The sequence below is a fragment of the Rhinopithecus bieti genome, unplaced genomic scaffold, assembly GCF_001698545.2.
Source record: "Rhinopithecus bieti isolate Rb0 unplaced genomic scaffold, ASM169854v2 scaffold_39705, whole genome shotgun sequence".
Lineage (NCBI taxonomy): Eukaryota > Metazoa > Chordata > Mammalia > Primates > Cercopithecidae > Rhinopithecus > Rhinopithecus bieti.
In genome coordinates, this window is record NW_016816813.1 from 546246 (window position 1) to 566399 (window position 20154).

General features: G+C 40.3%; 1 protein-coding gene across 1 annotated transcript in view; it reads left to right on the top strand.

The window, feature by feature from the left end:
* Positions 1-11348, top strand: part of EXPH5 (exophilin 5) — a 92927-nt gene extending 81579 nt beyond the window's left edge. The window contains 3 exon segments of the mRNA XM_017855287.1: positions 1505-1643; positions 5387-10192; positions 10195-11348. Of these exon segments, the coding sequence (XP_017710776.1) occupies positions 1505-1643; positions 5387-10192; positions 10195-10775 (5526 nt within the window). The 3' untranslated portion in view covers positions 10776-11348.
* Positions 11349-20154: the final 8806 nt, after the last annotated feature.

The window sequence follows — 20154 nt, forward strand, 5'->3', positions numbered from 1 at the left end:
CTGCCCGGTTCAAGCGATTCTCCTGCCTCAGCCTCCCAGGTAGCTGGGATTACAGGCATCTGCCACCACGTCCAGCTAATTTTTGTATTTTTGTTTTCTTGAGGTTTTTTTTTTTTTTTTTTTTTGAGATGGAGTCTTGCTCTGTTGCCCAGGCTGGTGTGCAGTGGCGTGATTTTAGCTCACTACAACTTCCACCTTCCAAATTCAAGTGATTCTCCTGGCCCAGCTTCCAGAGTAGCTGGGATTACAGGCACTCGCCACCACATCCAGCTAATTTTTGTATTTTTTAGTAGAGACAGGGGTTTCACCATGTTGTCCGGGCTGGTTTTGAACTCCTGGCCTCAAGTGATCTGCCCACTTTGGCCTCTCAAAGTGCTGGGATTACAGGCATGAGCCACCGCATTCAGCCAAGTTCACAAATCTTAAGGTCCACTAAGAGTTCTAGCTAACAGAGTCTTGAAAAAATACATATATCGTTAGGAAATCCAAAATCCAGCCATTGGAGCCATGGAGACAGCACTCCAAACTCAAGAGGGGTCAATTTCTTTCCTCTCTGCAAGGAAGCCCCACTAAGATCTGTGTAATGCTATTACCGCACCCCACCACTTACCCAAAGTTAGCCTTTGGTTGGAAGGTTTCCTTAGTATTGTTCCTTCCGTGGTCTCCAGGAAGATGTTACCAGAAAAAGGTCTGGATCCAGATCCCCAAGAGAAGGTTCTTGGATCTCGCACAAGAAGGAATTCAGGGCGAGTCTGTAAAGTGAAAGCAAGTTTATTAAGACAGTAAAGGAATAAAAGAATGGCTATTTCATAGACAGAGCAGCCCTGAGGGCTGCTGGTTGCCCATTTTTATGATTATTTCTTGGTGATATTGTGCTAAACAAGGGGTGCCTTATTCATGCCTCCCCTTTTTAGCCCATATAGGGTAACTTCCTGATGTTGCCATGCCATTTGAAACTGTCATGGTGCTGGCGGGAGTATAGCAGTGAGGACAACAGGAGAGGTCACTCTTGTCACCATCTTGGTATTTGGTGGGTTTTAGCCGGCTTCTTTAGTGCAACCTGTTTTATCAGCAAGATCTTTATGACCTGTACCTTGTGCCGACCTCCAATCTCATCCTGTGACTTAGAATGCCTTAACTGGCTGGGAATGCAGCCCACTGGGTCTCAACCTTATTTTACCCAGCCCCTATTCGAAATGGAGTTGCCCTGATTCAAACACCTCTGACAGTGCTGTGTAAGTTTGTAGGAAACTTTGGCAGACAGAGGCTCAGTACCTTGCCTGAAGTCTCATCATTGAAAGAATTAATGTAGGTATAGAGAAGTTGCAGGTCAGTTACAAATGGCAAAAACAACACATTGTAAATTGAGAAATAAATATTAGGAAAATGGATTTGTAGTCCTTAGACTAATATTTTTAAGCTTGGGACAGTTTTGTGGGAACGTGTGAGTATTCTGACTGGTGAAGGCTCAGAAATAATATTGTGTTCTCTACTTTAAAATTAGCAGGCAAAAATATACAGTTCACCTCTGGAAAATCAACTAGTTGACAGTGCATTTGTCCCAAAGCCAGCAGTCATGAGGGAGGAGAGTGGCATGCCTCCACCGTGGGATGCTTCACTGCTGGAGAATGAGTTTTTCCAAGGTAAGTTCATGCATTAAATTGCCTTTGCAACTACTGGTACTAAAGGAAGTAAACAATAACTAGTTTGTATTAAACTACTCAAAACATATCAAATGCTGTACTTTAATTTTTACGTCCTCATGTTTAGCTTATTTGAAGAGGATGCTGACATGTTATTACCACAAGTATTAAGAACTTATGATTAAATATAATCTAAGCAAACATTCTCAAATCAAGGACTGATAAATATATGGAGTAGTAATGTTTAATATTTAACCTCAGAGGTCAGGAGTTCAAGACCCCATCTCTACTGAAAATAATACAAAAATTAGCTAGGCATGGTGGTACGCACCTGTAATCTCAGCTACTCGGGAGGCTGAGGCAGGAGAGTTGCTTGAACCTGGGAGGCAGAAGTTGCAGTGAGCCGAGATCGTGCCACTGCACTCCAGCCTGGGTGAGAGAGCAAGACTCCATCTTGGAAAAAAAAAAATTAACCTCAGGTAAAAAGGAAATACATCTTTAGGAAATATATCTACAAAGTTTGCTGTTTAATAGACTTTTATTGTTCCAGATTAGGACCGAAATGCACTGTGATAAAATCTAATTCATTAGACAATTAACCTTGTATGATGATAAAAACTGAAACAGGTTCCAAAAGCAGTGGCGTTCCAAATGCACCTGTATCTTATTACAATCTGATCATAGTTCACTTTTACAAAGGTTATTCTGTATAAGCCCGGCCATTTCAAAAGTTAACTCTGAAGTCGCCACCAGCTTCACCTTGAGGAACTACATTTAGTTTGCAAAGGCAATACCATCGCCTGGCCCCTATTGTGTGGTACAGCAGTCAGGAAGAGACAGTCAGCTGGACAGTCAACATAGGGGCTTTCTTCAGTAAGATGCTTCCTGGCAGAGAACAGAGGAAAATCTTTGTTCCAAAAGAAGGTTTTGTTGGAAGAGGAGAGCTACTGTTTACGGAATGAAAAAATAATGAAAAAAGTAATAATAATGTGGCCTTTCTGAAAATAATGTAGAGAAGTAGAACGGGAATTGTTCTGATGTCAGGAGTGGTGAGTAAACAGCATTGTTAATCTGGGATTCTAAGTGGCTTTAATTTAAAATCCTGTCGTGGGAATGTTAAGAGTGGTTACCTTTAAGTAGAATTCCTGGCAATTTACCTATATTGTTATACTTTTCTGTATTTTCTGTTGTAAATACATTCTGCTCTTGTAGTCAGCCAAGACTTTAAAGGGAAAGAAAACATAAACAGCTTGAAAGGGAGAATGGATATCAAAGAGATTTTCATTATAATTTGTTTTAAAGATAGATTTTTATTCATTATGCAGTTTTGTTTTGTTTTGTTTTGTTTTTTGCCCCACCTTATACCTCAGCATTGCTTATTTTATTGTGGCTATAGGGAACAAATTACTTCAGGTCCTAGGGATAAATAAATATTTTTCACTAAAACATTGACAGATCATTCCCTAAAGAATTCCTTAATTACATATCCTTAATACTCAAGATCAGTTCTTCTTTTGGTTGTACAAACTTAATAACACCAACTTGCAAATAAAATAGGATAGGGAAAAATCCAGAACAGATTTTTTTAAATCCCTTTAGCATCTGCCCTAACATAATTGGCATGTTGTATGTACATTTCACCTATGTGTTCTCAGACACTTACATTTCCTGTCATTATACAGTTGAAATTTCTGCGTATTTATTTGTAATTTGTAATTTCTGCGTATTTATTGAACATGAATATAGTAAACTATATCTATTAGAGACTGGGTCTTAGAGAGTCTACAAACCTCAAAAGATTATGATTCTGTTCAAAGTCTAATGTGTTTTTATTGAGGAAAACATGTCAAGTACAATTAAATTGGTACAATTCAAAGAAAAGCCAACTGTGTCACCAAAAGGTAACACAGGCTTGTCTGAGATCACAGAAGCTGTGGTCCTAGAGAGCAAGAGCCCTGAGTCTGGGCTTGGTCTAGGTCTTCAGTTATCATAAGGAGGCCCCTGGGCACTGACTTTAACATCACCCCCGACTTTGCTCCTGAGAGAAAAGTAATCATTATTTGACAACAGCAGCTTCATGTCTTTGTAAAACTATGAGCTCATCTCGTAGTGAAATCATTTGTATGGTTCATAAAGAGAAAAATATGAAAAGTGAGGGGTTTTTTTCTGGGGTTTTTTTTTTTTTTTGAGACAGGGTCTCGCTCTGTCGCCCAGGCTGGAGTGCAGTGGCACCATCTCAGCTCACTGCAAGCTCTGCCTCCCAGGTTCACACCATTCTCCTGCCTCAGCAGGAGAATTCTCAGCCTCCCGAGTAGCTGGAACTAGAGGTGCCCGCCACCACGCCCGGCTAATTTTTTGTATTTTTAGTAGAGATGGGGTTTCACCATGTTAGCCAGGATGGTGTCGATCTCCTGACCTCGTGATCCGCCCGCCTTGGCCTCCCAAAGTGCTGGGATTACGGGCGTCAGCCACTGTGCCCGGCTGAAAAGTGAGGTTTTATGGCACAGAGGTTGCATTGCACAGTGGTCGTATGCATGAACACAGAGGTTGCATTGCACAGTGGTCATATGCATGGACACAGAGGTTGCATTGCACAGTGGTTGTATGCATGGACTCAGGAAACAGACGGTCTGGGTTCAAATCCCAGCGCTGTGTGATCTTAGGAATTTGCTTAATCTCTTCTTGCTTCAGTTTCCTCATTATAGAATAATAATGGTAGTAGGACCAACCTTCTAAGGTGGTGTAAGGATTTAATGAGTTAATATATTAAGTGTTTAGGACTCTGCGTGACACACAGGAAGTGCTGTTTTATAGGAGTGTTAATGGGTATTAATTTTTCCAGAAAAAAAAAATCTACCATTGGCATATCATTTAATAATATTATCTGGCACTTTTAATTAAATATATTGCTCGAATCCCCCATCCACCTTAAGTATGTTCATAAATTAGGTGCTAAGCTTTTGGTGGTAATACTGTTTTCGTAACAGTATAACCTAGAAATCATATGCTACTTACAGAGGCTCATTTCTATTATGATCCCAGGAGGTATACACAGCTGGAAATATTGTAGCAACCTAGTGACATGAAAGAAACGAAAGACAAGGCTTAACAACACTAACAATTGTCTAGTTATTCAATGTCTGCATTATTAGTTCCCTTTTATTACTAGCCCATATAGAAAAACTCAGTACGCTTTAGATGCACTAAAAAAAACCATGATTAAAATTCATTGTTAGAAGAATATAGTTCTATTTCCTTAGGGCGTTATGGAAGGTTCACTTTGGAAAAAAGTGATTTGAAAAAGCAGGAAATTCCATCCTGGCTAACACTGTGAAACCCCTCTCTACTAAAATACAAAAAAAAAAAAATTAGCCGGGCGCGGTGGCGGGCACTTGTAGTCCCAGTGACTCGGGAGGCTGAGGCAGGAGAATGGTGTGAACCTGGGAAGTGGAGCTTGCAGTGAGCCGAGATCGTGCCACTGCACTCCAGCCTGGGCTACAGAGCGAGACTCCGTCTAAAAAAGAAAAAAAAGAAAAAGCAGGAAATAAATTTTCACTATAGTCTTGTAAAAGTCAGACTATCTTAAAAATATAATCAAAATTAATGTTATAACATTTATGATAATATGATAAAAAATAAAATTGTAAACGATTATGTTTCTTGAAAAGGAGCCTTCAATAACTCAAATTATTATTAAACTGTAAAAACATATACAAAAAAGTTGATTCACATTCTCTTTTCAGTTTTAGATGACTTGGATAGCAAATTGGCTCAGGAACAGTCTGCAAGCTCAGTGAATACCAGAACACCCCTCAACTATGGATCAAGGACACAGTTCAGTCACTTTTATTCCAGTGGTAGCAGACATGGTAATATCACAGAAAGGCACAAAAAACACTATAATGAAACTTCCAATATGTCTATCTATGACATCCTAAGACCAGGAACTCCTAGGGAAGGTTTTAAAACCTTTTCTCCTAGGACAAGGACAATTTATGATATGTACAGGACAAGGGAGCCCAGAGTCTTTAAAGAAGATTATGTGCAAAAAAATACTTTAGGAAGTACTTCGCTGTGTTTTGACAGCAGACAACGGTTGGCCTTACCAGCCACAGGGCATTTCACAGCAAGAAGCTTGCATTTTCCAGCCACAACTCAGAACAAGAGTGGGTTTATACCACCAAGGCACCAGCAGAGTCCAAAGAGAACTCCTTTATCATCTATCATATGGAACAGATCGGATTCCTCTAGAGATAGGGAGAACCTGAGGGCACCATCACCAATGGAAATTGACCCTGCTGACAAGTATGTGTATCCCAGGGGTTTTCAGGAGAATAGGAGATATGAATCTTACCATTCACAGAATGTTTACCAACGTGTTAGTTTAAATGTTCCCGTGGAGAATGCAATGAGTCCTGACACTTTTGAGAACTCAGAGAATATGCCATTCTACCATCAAAGCAACCCATTTGCCAGGTCTTTCTTCAGCAATACCTTTGGACAAAGCGGAGAACAGAGGAGATTTGGACAAAGTCCTTTTTGGAGCCAACAGAAAGGACATTCTTTCTGGTCTGATTTTCATCAAAGCAGGAAGTCATTCAGTTCTTCTGACAGAGACTTTGAAATGATTTCCATGGAAGCAAATAGTGCATCAGCCATTCATGGCCATAGTGTTTCTTCTGAACACTGGGAATCATTTTCTTCTGGTTATGGAACAGATGTTTCCAGAGTCCAAGAAGAGCCACATCCCTGGCAGTTTGATTTTCAGACATCCACACTGGAGAGCATGGCGGTATCACATGGTAATGAGACCAAGTTGACTCCTCATTTTGGCACACCAAATGTTTGCTCCATGACTGGTTCAAGCTATCATGTCAAATCTGGTGAGTTGGTAAGCCAACAGGACAGTTCTCCTGTTGAAGTACATATAAACAAAGAAGCTTCCTCATTTGGAATTGCTCAGACTCTAGCATCCTCATTCAAAACTTCCTTTCCCCAGACTTCTGATGACAGAAGGAATCCTCAGAGTCCCAACTTGCAGAATCCCACAGTCACTTTGCAGAAAATTATTCCTAATAAGCCTGCCTCTCATCCAATGAGAAGCCATACAGAAGTCACTGTGACCAACAGCAATTCAATTGACTCTCTGTCTCTTGCCAAAAGCCAGCCCAATATCTTGGTCACAGAAGTGAATAATGAGAAAGACTTAAATGAATCTATTTCAGAAGAAGACAAACAGCTAAGCAAGATGGACCAGACAAACAAGGCAGGTGAAGTGCCCCAACCTGTTTCACAGAGAGGGATCTCAAACTCTTTACCTGATTTTCAAAATCCTTTCTCCCAGGACTCAGCCAAGAGCAACAGGTTTGGTTTCAGTGCATCTACCACAATAAGTTCAAAACAGTCACCCAGAGTCTTTTCCAGGAAAGATACCTCCAAAATGTATACACCGCACAAAGATAAATCCAATGACATTAAACAAGATAAGAGGTTTACTGAGAACAGAAAACTTGGCTCAACGGCTTCCCTTCCTTTCATTCAGGAACACAGAACACCACTATCTTTCCCCAGGACAGACCAAGGTTGTCACCAGGAATTAACTATAAGTAATGAAGATATTTCAAGCATTATTACAAATAACCACTGGAGCTCTGCACCAACTGATATTCAAAATGCACAATCTCCAGAAAAGCCTGTTATTTTAGATACTGAGGGAGAACAATGTGCCACAATTCATTCTACCAACTGTGGCAAGTTGACTACTGGCCACAAGACCTCGTGTGATTCTTTAGATCTGTCATCAGCTGCACTACCAGATTCCTCACCATCAAATAATTCTTCCCTTGATGCTCCTGTGGTTCCATCTACTACAGTGTTCTCCAGGAGAAGTCCTTCAGACAAAGATCCATCGCTAGGAGAAAGAGAAGAAAAAGACAATGCTGGGAAGAACCAAAAGAATCAGTTTATTTTAAGCCACTCAGAAAACCAAGAGAGAAATGATAGTCATGTGCCTACACACGATGAAGTGGTTGATGTCAAATGCCATTCACACTCTCCTTTTAGGAATGAAAGAGGAAAGGGAAAAATAAGGCATCGTATATCCTGTATTGAAAAGTTAAGCAAAACAGAAAGTATATCAGTACCCACCAGTGATCACAGGAGCCTCATTGAAGCAAATCAAAGCAATTCCAAAGGTTCTGAGCTTGACACAATTTATTGTACCTTGCCAAGAAAATCAAGCAGTTTTCTCATACATGGCAGGCAGTCAGGGAGTAAAATAATGGCTGCTTCATTGAGGAATGGGCCACCTCCCTTCCAAATCAAAAATAACGTGGAAGATGCAATGGGGAACTATACATTAAACAAATTTAGTCCCGGCTCTCCTGAGTCAGTGAATGAATGTTCCAAAGTCATTTCAGACTCAGCCCTGGAAGCACCTGAAGCCACAAAGAGAATGACAAATGTAAAAAGCAGTGGATCTACTTCCATTAGAAAAGGACCCCTTCCATTCCTCATTAACAGGGCTATGTCGTGTCCCTCAGGGGAGCCACATGCCTCAACTGGAAGAGAAGAAAGAAAAAAGCCATTGACCTCAGGCAGGGATGCTTCTGAGCTAACACCAAGGGCTTGGGAGAGAATCATTAGCCCTGTGGAAAGTGACTCATCTGTTAGAGATTGTTCTTTAACCAAAAGACACCACCGAAAGGAAAACTTCCAAGAATGCACTGAGAAAGAGGGTAAAATGGCTGCCTCCAGGAGAAGTGTACTTGCCCTTTCAAATGAAGACCCTTTACCTTTTTGTTCAGACTTGTCAGGAAAAGAACGTGGGAAAACATTACATAAAGTTAAGACAACTAGTACGTTTTCTGTTTCTGGTGATGAAGATAATGTAAAATGTCTGGAGGTGGTCTCAATATATTATACTCTACCGAGGAAACCCAGCAAAAAATTCTGTAACCTCCTTCAACAGTATACACAAAATACTAATTCACTTACAGAATCACCTCAAGTGGAGACTGAAACATTTCCTAATGCTTTAGAAAAAGATGAACAGAATTATTTTACACGAGAGCAGTCAGGAACACCTTCATGTGAAAATCTAAAGATGTCGGTCAACTCTGATCAGACGCTGACCACTGAAAATATGACTGCCTTCCGATTATCAAATAGGGGGCCCCTAGTGCCTACATTACAGGAAATGGCTTCTGTTGAAGCAGCTGTTTCTCTTCCTGAAGAGGAATCTAAAGCTAGAGAGATTTTTTCAGATAATTTAGCTAAAACACCTCTAGGTGATTCAGAAAACAAGAAAGAAAGAGGTAAAAAACTGCAAAGTGAAACCCTGCATACTTTGTTGATGCTTCAGAGAAAAAATGTTTCTGAAGAAAAATCTGAAAATTGTCAACAATCCATTAATACAAGTAACAGTGGTCCCTCTAGTCTTCCAGCTCTTTCAGAAGTTAATATTGGAAATTCCCAAGCCAGAAGAAATTCTTGGGAGTGTACAGGGAGTGGCAGAGCCATTCCTTTTACTGGAAGTGGGAAGTGTCCTCAGAAAGATCACACATCCACAACTGTAGGTGAGAGCTCCAGTGGATCACAGCCTAGGGAAGGCAGAGGGGACGTCGGAACCAACTGCCAAAAAATGACTAATAAAACACTTTCTCACTCAGAGAGTCAAGTCTTTGCTCTTACTCCAGCATTGCATAAACTACAGCTTGGTGAAGAGACTCAGTCAGATGAACCAAACTTAGAGAGTCTGCAGTCTGAACCCAGAGAATTACCTCAAAGAAGTCAGGAGGCAAATATGACAGAGAGCAGGAAGGCTGAAGATGAAATGCAGAAATCAGCTTGGGATCAACCTTCACTTCCTGAAGGAAACAATAAAAATAAAACCAATTCTGATGACCTAGTAAAGGGGGAAAATAGATCTTCAGTTAAACACAGATTGGCAGTCATGTCTAAAGCAAACAGAAAATTCCCAGCTAAAGATGTAAGCCCCAGAAGACATGTAGCTACTATCTTCCCCCAAAGTGGAGGCAGATCTGGCTTTGACCATTTACCTCTTGGCACAGTGGAATGCAACCCACTGTTCCCTGAGCCTACTCCAAAATCTGCAGACTCCATAGGCGAAAGCAGGTTGAGTGAGGATGGAAAGCATGTGAAGAAATCCGAGAACCCTCTCCCCATTACTGTACTACCCAGCAGAGAACCTTCTACACATGTCAGCAACCAGAAGTCTAACAGCATTTCACAACGACATCAGAACGAGTTTAAAAATGTCTCAGAATCACCATCAAAGCTTGAGAGTTCTAAAGATGTCACAGTAGCTGAGAATTTAGAAAGAGAATCAGGAGCCCCATCCCCCATCACATTCACCAGCCTCAGGGAAGCAGAATTCTCTGACGATCAGAGGAGGCTGAGCCCTCCTTTTCCACTGGAGCCTGCACAGAAATCTAGAGTAAGCATCCCACTGGCCAGTTTTCTGCGGCAACAAAGGAGTGCTTCATCTCTGGAGTGGGAACCTGAGCCACACCTCTATCGTTCAAAGAGTTTAAAAGCATTAATATGCATGGCGATCTACTACGAAAAAGTCATCCTCCAAAAGTCAGAGAGCGCCATTTTTCTGAAAGCACTTCTATTGACAATGCCCTGAGTCGACTGACCCTTGGGAATGAATTCTCTGTCAACAATGGGTACAGTCGAAGATTCAGATCTTTTTCTGAACTCCCCTCCTACGATGGAAATGAAAGTTGGGCTTATCGCAGCGGTACAAAAACAGGTACCAGGTCTGCAACATCTATATACAGACCTATCGACTATGGGATCTTTGGGAAAGAACAACAATTAGCTTTCTTAGAAAATGTAAAGAGGTCACTTACACAAGGAAGATTATGGAAACCAAGTTTTCTTAAGAACCCTGGCTTCCTAAAAGATGGTTTGAGGAATGCTCCCAACCCCTCAGAGTCATTAAGCTCAAATTCTCCCTGTAGTCAGATGCCAGAAGATGGCTTATCTCCAAGTGAACCGCTTAATATCTATGAGGATGACCCAGTGGACTCGGATTGTGACACAGACACAACCACAGATGATGAATACTACCTGGATGAAAATGACAAAGAGTCAGAACTGTGAGGCTTTTTCAATAAAATGCTTTACCTTTTTCACCAAAAGCTTATAATGGAACTGAGGTGTATGTGTGCATGTGCATGGGAGGATAAAAGATCTAGTCTGGGCAGTGTCTGCTCTGAAATCTCCCACATCTCCTTTTTTTCCTCCACACCCTATATAGATACTTCCTGAATGTTAGAACAATGAATTCTTGTTTTGAGAGAGTCTCTATTTTCTCTCTCTGTAAATGTTCTTAGCCTGCCTTTCCACCACTCCCACTTAATCCCCAATTCACTGTCTGATTCGGGCTTTCTACTCTATTTCTCTCCTAACATTTTTCATCGTTAATTGTGATTTACAACCCTAATATCCCAGGCACACATACAAAACTTACTAATTACCCCGCACAACTGTGAAACTCTGTATGGCTTCTTCCGGTCCACACCCTATACTCATGGCATTAAATAAAAGGTAGGGATGATAACAATGGGGTAAATATTGTCATCCTGTTTGACTCATGAACATTTAGGAAGTTTAAGGTGATGATCTTCTCTTTCAAAAAAGATAAAGGATTTTTTTTTTTAACTTGAGAAACTGCAAAAGGAAAAAAAAAGGATAAAGGAATTTTCTAAGTACATCCTGTTATATCTGTAGTGGAGCCTGGGAGGCACATGGTCAAAGCACATGTTGAGGTTATAGATGAAGACCTGAATCCCTACCCTAGTAAGCTAATAGAAGGTTACCACTTCTAGAAATTCTTCTGAAACTGTGGGGCACTGGCTGGATTATTAAGGGCTTTTGATCAAGCCAAGGACTTAGGCCAGGCAACCTGGCCATACAGAGAGTTGCCTGGTCACAGAATTTCTGCTTCTGAAGAGAACATAGCTGAGGAGCAGAGAGAGGAAATAGGCATCCCTTCATGAGACCGACTTGTCTTTACTCCAGCTCTCTCAGCAACTGGCTTTTCCCATTTCCTCAGAACTATCCGTTTTCACATTTTCTTTTGTTGTTGTTCTTGTTGTTTGGTTTTGTTTTGTTTTTGTTTTTTGGAGATGGAGACTTGCTCTGTCACCCAGGCTGGAGTGCAGTAGCATGATCTCGGCTCACTGCAACCTCCGCCTCCTGGGTTCAAGTGATTCCCCTGCTCAGCCTCCTGGGTAGCTGGGATCACAGGCGCACCCAGGTGCATGCCACCATGCTCAGCTAATATTTTTGTATTTTAGTAGAGACAGGGTTTCACCATGTTGCCCAGGCTGGTCTCAAACTCCTGAGCTCAGGCAATCTGCCTGCCTCAGCCTCCCAAAGTGCTAGGATTACAGGTGTGAACCACCATGCCCAGGTTTGGTTTTTTTGTTTGTTTGTTTATTTTTTGAGATGGAGTCTTGTTCTTGTTGCTCAGGCTAGAGTGCAATGGTATGATCTCAGCTCACTGCAACCTCCTCCTCCCAAGTTCAAGCAATTATCCTGCTTCAGCCTCCTGAGTAGCTGGGACTACAGGCACCTGCCACCACACCTGGCTAATTTTTTTTTTTTTTGGTATTTTTAGTAGAGATGGAGTTTCACCGTGTTGGCCAGGCTGGTCTCAAATCCTGACCTCAGGTGATCTGCCCACCTCGGCCTCCCAGAGTGCTGGGATTATGGCCATGAGCCCCTGTGCCTGGCCCACATTTTCTTTAATTGCAAGGTAGACCATTTCTTTTCAGGTGGGACATATTAGTCCCAAATACCAAGTGGGAACCTTGGCCAAGTCCCTAAAATGCCGTCAAGTCAGATCTGTTACCCTGGAATTCAGTCTTCACTGCAGGATCATTTACCAAACCCTTGGGAAATTCTAAGGCAGAGCTCCTAAGGGCCTGTCACTATGGATCTCTCAATAATTTATCTAGAGTAAACCACTTATGATACCCACTGATATTTTGACTTTCCTAACTCTTTAGTTGCCATGCAGAACCTTGGGGGATTTCTCTTCTAATTCAGGATAAAGACCAATAGATGGCAGTGAAGATAATCTGCTTTAACTACAGAGAGCATGCATTCCTGGATCTCAATACTATGATAGTCAACATGAATGGATTTTATCTTGTTTGGTTTATATTTGCTTCGTGACCTAATCTAATTTTCCATCTTTTATACCTAGTCTGTTTCTTCATTATAAACTAAGAATAATGATAGGTGTTGGTGAAGCGTATAGAGATCTGGAACTGATAGAGATTTAAGAAAGAACTATATTATTTTTATCCTACTAACCATTCCCTTACCTAGACACAAAATGCCTGGGTTAGTTTACATGGTTCCCATGCAACTCAAAGCTAATGAACATGAGGTAACTAACATGAAAGCTATTCCCTAAATCTGTCAACTATTTTAAACTTCAAGGTCTGGACAATCCTGAGCTCAAAAAGTTCAAAAATCAAATATTGTGAACTTTTCAATGCAAATTTGTGTGGTAAAGAATAGATAACACTTTATTTCCTGTTTAATATATGTTTGTAAATTCTGCCTTTCCTCTTTTTCTATTTATCTGATTATTATTATTATTTTCTTTGAGACGGAGTCTCATTCTGTCACCCAGGCTGGGGTGCAATGATACGATCTCGGCTCACTGCAACCTCCACCTCCTGGGTCCAAGTGATTCTCCTGCCTCAGCCTCCCGAGTAGCTGGGATTACAGGCGCCCACCATCGCGCCTGGCTAATTTTTGCATTTTCAGTAGAGACAGGGTTTTGCTATGTTGGCCAGGCTGGTTTCGAACTCCTGACCTCAGGTGATCTGCCCTACTCAGCCTCCCAAGCTGCTGGGATTACAGGCATGAGCCACCTTGCCCAGCCTATTTATCTGACTATGTACATAAAACGTTTATAAACCATGACCTACATTTTCTATGCAATTTTAAGATACTCAGAGTTAATATTTTAATATTGAGTTTCTTGATTTTTTTAATGATCAGCTTTCAAATTATATTTCAGTATATACTCTGAGTCTACGTGTATGCTACAAAAGGTGAAATGAAGTTAGCTTATTTTTCAGTGAGTTTAGGCTATATTAAGAGTTAGGTAAGTTAGGTAAGGGTGAAACTGCTTTGGGGCCCAGACTGCACTGGAATCTACTATTTAAATTCAAAGGTAATTGATGGCCAGTGTTCAGTTGCACTATTTGTAACGTTTGCATGTTGGTCTGGCTCAAGTATCAGAAAAACACAAAATTCATGAAAATAGCACCTTTTATAATTTTATGCTTTTATAAAGCACTTCGTTAAGTATAGCAAATTTCTATGTATTTTAACATATAAGTCACTGCATTTTAATGTTCATTTTGGTATAGCTATGGTAACTTATAATAGTCATTTTATATTCATAACTTGTTTTTTGAAAGATATAATCATTATTAAAAGAAACATTCATGTAAATGGAGTAAATCATGGGGAATCAATCCTAATAAGTACCTTATAAATTATAAACTTGTTTATATACTACATTTCTATAACCATAAATTTTATACTGTAAAGTCCATTTAAAATAGGGTTTAATGAGGTTATTTTAATTTTTAGAGACTCCCCTCTAGATAATTTACTCTTACATTGTAAATACATTGATGCCAACAAAATTCCAACTGCTACTAACAAAGGTTTGGTTGGTGATAAGCTAATAAAAGCTACTTTGTGTAGGAGGTAAATATGTGTACCAGAGGGGGTAAAAATCCACTTAGGTTATGGCAAAGATGGGAATCAAACTGGAAAGCTCATAGCTCCATAAAATTAATATTCTTTGTTAAGTGCCAGAGGGTTTAAGAGAACTTCTTGCTAAGAGTTTATTGATAATAATAATGCTTCAGAATATCCCATTTAAATGTACAGTGTAAATATGTAAAATATTTTACTTCCCAGGCAAGTTTGTGAATGTATTGCCACTTAGTGGCTCTTTGTGACTGGTGATTCTGTATATCTGAAACAAATAAGCTGTAAGCACTTTTGTTAAAACTTTGTCAAATAATCCTATTATGTACTTGTTCTCAGACCTGTTCTCTGGGTATGAAATGTGTTACAAGACAAGGTACAAATTTAAAACAATGCCTGTATTGAAATAAATGATTTAAACAGATGCACTATGTGATTTGGTTTTTATTCACATCCTCAAATGATTATTAATTTTTTTTTTTTTTTTCGAGATGGAGTCTCACTCTGTCACCCAGGCTGGAGTGCAGTGGCCTGATCTTGGCTCACTGCAACCTCTGCCTCCCAAGTTCAAGCAATTCTCCTGCCTAAACCTCCTGAGTAGCTGAGATTACAGACACGCACCACCATTCCCAGCTAATTTTTGTATTTTTAGTAGAGATGGGGTTTCACCATGTTGGTCAGGCTGGTCTCGAACTCCTGACCTTGTGATCCACCCACCTTGGTCTCCCAAAGTGCTGGGACTACAGGCATGAGCCACCGCACCTGGCCCAAATGATTATTTTTAAGTGTGAAAGTTTCAGGAAAAATATAAAAGGTGGGGGGCTTGAGAGAGGCATAAGTTTTCAAACCAGTCTTTCTTATGGCTATTGAATGAGATCTGCCATATAGGTGGTTTTAAAAAAACAGTGGCTTGCTTCTTTCTTATTTGTACCCAAAAAGTAACAACCAACAGCAGGAAATCAATGTGCCTTGTTGCATAATAGGAGAGGAATGAAGAAAGTCTGACATTTCTTTCTGGAGATTCTCACATTTATAAAGGAAGAGGGGCCTGGTGTTATGGCTCACACCTGTAATCCCAGCACTTTGGGAGACCGAGGCGGGTAAATCACCTGAGCTCAGGAGTTTGAGACCAGCCTAGCCTGGCCAACATGGTGAAACCCCGCCTCTACTAAAATACAAAAATTAGCCGGGCATGGTGGCATGCACCTGTAATCCCAGCTACTGGGAGGCTGGGGCAGGAGAATCACTTGAACCTATATGGCGGAGGTTGCAGTGAGCCAAGATCGCATGGCTGCACTCCAGCCTAGGCAACAGAAGAAGACTCTGTCTCAGGAAGAGGGAGCTACGTGGAGTTGGGTCATCCACTGTCCAGTAGCACTGACGAAAGATAAGCAGGTCTCTCTAGTTGATATAAGTCATGCGATGTGAATTCCTCCCAAGCAAATTAATTAATAAATTTGTACTAATCTTTTACCTTTTCTGGAAAAGCAACCCAAAACCCGTTTTCTGTCAGGGACAGGAGAGTGTCATCATCTTGAATATGGACAGCATTTTATTCAAAATATTTTTGCTGTCCTTTATTAAAAGTTAAAATACAGTGGATCAGCTAGGACTTTTAGTGATAGACAATAGAATCCTCTCTAGCTTGTTCAAATAGAAAAACATCTATGGGAGGCTGGGCGCAGTGATTCATGCCTGTAATCCCAGCACTTTTGGAGGCCAACGCCGGCAGATCACTTGAGGTCAAGAGTTCAAGACCAGGTACTGGCCAACACAGCGAAACCCCATCTCTACTAAAAATACAAAAATTAACCAGATGTGGTAGTGGGTACCTGTAATCTCAGCTACTGGGGAAGTTGAGGTAGGAGAATGGCTTGAAACCAGGAGGCAGAGGCTGCAGTGAGCAGAGATCACGCCACTGCACTCCAGCCTGGATGACAGAGTGAGACTCCATCTCAAAAAAAAAAAAAAAAAAAAAGCGAGAAAGAAAAGGTAAAGGTCTATTAAATTGTAATGTAAATTTTGCTCACAAACTCATTAATAGAGATAAGGAGATAGATTTTGAGCTGAAATTCCAGGACCAATTCTAAAATCCATGCCACAGAATTGGACCTGCCAAGGGAGCTGCTGTCTCTGTTATGACCAGGAAGATGCTGAATCAGGACATCGAGTGGGCCAATGTCCTGAATCAGCACCTTCATTTGGTCCAGAAATTGCTCCTATAGAAATAAAAACACCAGTATGTATAGACTTGCATGTAGGATTTTTATTACTACAATGTTTGTTGTGGCAAAACCTGGAAACAAAGTTAATACCTGATTGAGAAATGACTGACATAGAACACTTACATATGTATATTGTAAAACCATTGAAAATTCCTCTTTGGCTTTAGAAACTGTCTAATTTTCATTGTCACTAAGTTGACTTAGAAGAATTTCCATGAGGTACTGTTGAGGGAGAAAAGTAAAATTCCATGTTTGTAAAGCATTCACCAAGAAACCTGCATATGCATGTGTACACATGGAGGGACACACTAGGTTATTAACGTTGGTTGTTTTGTAGACAGGTGTTGGGGGAGAGGACGTTCAAGAACAGGAGAAAAGAGAGAGAAGTTTCTTTCCTCCAAAGAAGAAACTGTAAATATACACACATATATGAATATATATAGAAATATATAAATAAATGAGAATAGTTATTATTCATGTACTTAAGTGCAATGATTTATCGGGGGCATACAGATTGAAAACTAAGCATAAGTTTTTAAAGGATTTCTGTACAGGAGAGTATTTAATAAATTACTTTTCTTTCTTAAAAAAAGTGATCATCGGTCAGGCACAGAGGCTCATGCCCATAATCCTAGCACTTTGGGAGCCCAAGGCAGTTGGATCACTTGAGGTCAGGAGTTCGAGACCAGCCTAGCCAACATGGTGAAACCCCATCTCTACTAAAAATAAAAAATTACCTGGCATCATGGCACACGCCTATAGTCCCAGCTACTCAGGAGGCTGAGGCAGGAGAATTGCTTGAACTCGGGAGGCGTTAAACCCAGGAGGCGGAGGTTGCAGTGAGCTGAGGTTGTGCCACTGCACTCTAGCCTGGGTGACAGAGTGAGACTGTCTCAAAAAAAAAAAAAAAAAAAAATTGATGATCATACTTAATTCTACAAAACGTTGTGTTTTAATAATATAAATGCTAGCACTAAGTTTCCCTCTAGGCCCATGTTCTTTTCCCCAATCATCCTTTCTAGATTATGTCATCTTTCCAGTCTGGGAATTACAATTCCATTCTAGAAATGTTTTGGAGGGATGTGGTAGGTACTGACATGATTGCCCAGTAGATCCTTTTTCTTTGCTCTGGAAACTGACATCCCCTCCCTTCAGGCCATATGTTGACTGTGGAAGAATCAATGTTATTCAACCCTAAGAATTAGGGCACAATTGATTGTTTCAAGGTGGAATGTTTTGAAGGAAGTTGGTTCTGGATGGAAGTTAATATTTAAACCAATTGTCTCACCATCTAAAATGTACCCTATAGACTGTAATACACGGAAGGGCAGGGACTGAGTTTATATCCCTAGCACCTTGCATAATGCATGACATAAAGTCATGATATAAAGTGTGTGTTGAATAAATATTGTTGATATTATTAAAGTTTTGTGCATTTTATGGGATCTAATCTTGTCTAACCCTATGTAAGTTTTTGTATTCATTAGTGACATTGAAAATTAGACAATTTCCACAAAAACTAACCAGGCTTGGTGGCTTGCACCTGTAGGCCCAGCTACTCAGGAGGCTGAGGCAGGAGAATCGTTTGAACCTGGGAGACAGAAGTTCAATGAGCCGAGATCGCACCATTGTACTCCAGCCTGGGTGACAGAGCGACAGTCTGTCAAAATAAAATAAATGAATAAATAACAATTAAAGAAAGAAAATTACACAATTTCTAAAGTTAAAGAGGAATTTATTATAAAGATGCAAGGATGTCTCAGAAACCAGAAATAGAGACGCTGCTCATGAACTGTACCAGACTGTAGTGCACTACACATAACCCAGAGAGTTTTCTGTATTTCTCTTCTGTTTTCAGAATACGAGGGAAAAAAATAGCAAAGGTTATAATGCTTCTGTTGGAGAGCAGTCAGTATGTTAAAAATCTCCTAACCTTGATTTTAAACTCTCAGGGAAAGGGGATTAGTTCAGCATGAGTCAGTTTCCAAACTAGGAGCCAATGAACTGTAGCCATAGTTAAAGTTACGCTGTTACAAAGCCTCACTGTTAACCAGGTAGACTGTGGAGTAAAAAAAGAGGAGTTACCAGAAAAGGTAGAAATGTTATAAACTGAGTCGACAATAATTAACTGTGAATTTTACGTGACATTAATGTAAAGATTCCAGGGGCCAGTGCAATTCACAGAAGTGTATTGAATCTAGACCTTCCAGAGTCACACACTGACTGTAATTCTATGTGTTTGAGATTGGAGTTCAATATGGAGATGAATGTGAAAGGGAATGAAAAACTTCTCGGAGTGTATCGTTTACTTCAAAATTTTATACATGATGTTCCTCCTATCCAGAATGCTCTCCTCCTTCTCTTTATGTGGCTGATTCCTATTTGACCTTCAAGGTTCGGCACAGATGTCATCTCTTTCAGAAGCCTCTCTTGGTTCTCCCAAGACTAGGTTAGCTGGCCTTTATATGTAGTGTATAAGTACACTGTACTATATTGGAAAAGGCTCTCTGCCATGGCACTTGAACTTCTCTGATCATTCTTGCTTGGTATGCCAGGCTTTCTGCATGGACCTTGAACTTCTCTGATCATTCTTGCTGGTCTGCCACTCTAATGTCCAGCTCTTTATCAGGCCATTTCTCTGGGCAGTGTTTGTAGCAAGCAACGTTGAGGGATGAGATAACATCTCCCCACCCACAAAGAGCAGGCTTAATTCTATGTAGCCTAAAAGAGGCAAATTCCTTTAGCTCAGTGCTCCTGTCCTGTAATGCAACCCACTTGAGGCATCCTTCAGAGTCTGTGTGCATTGTCCCCACAAGGCTTGGGAGGCTTAGGAACAAAACGCAAACCAACATAAAGCTCTGGCTACTGCTTTTACAGTGAATAATAAAGTTCTTTGATACAGGAGTGTTGTATCTTTTGACAGCATCCATGAAACAGTAACAGGCCAACTTGTTAGTTTTTAAGTGGGATAAAATCCTAGACCATGCAGTTCTTGAGGCCCATATTTTAACATCCATAGGCTATTTACATTGCCTCTTTGCCTTTCTTCTCCACTAAACTACAGGCACTTTGAAGTCAAAATACAATATCTAAAATACGGTAGGCATTTAATAAATATGTGTTGAATGAATGAAATTTGATTAATGATAAAGAGTCTGGTCAAAGCACTGGTTGCTCTGAAGAGATATACTCTTTGGAGACAGGTTAAGATGAGAAAGAAAACAGGTTGGTGCAGGCTTAGTATTGCTAAACACGAGTGTGTTCAGGTACAATTATATGGCTTCCCTGACGTGTTCTAAAAAAAAAAAAAAAAAAAACACTGGGTGTTAACGCAAGTGTTATGTAATTTATTAGGCCATGTTTTACTATCATCCAGTATCAGCAAACCTCAGATTATTTCTCTGGAAACTGTTTTAAGTCAGATTTTGAAAGAGTGTGAGCAAAATGTGTTCCATACAATTTTTTTAAGTGATAGCTGGAACAGAGCAAAGCTATTTAAAGCAAGC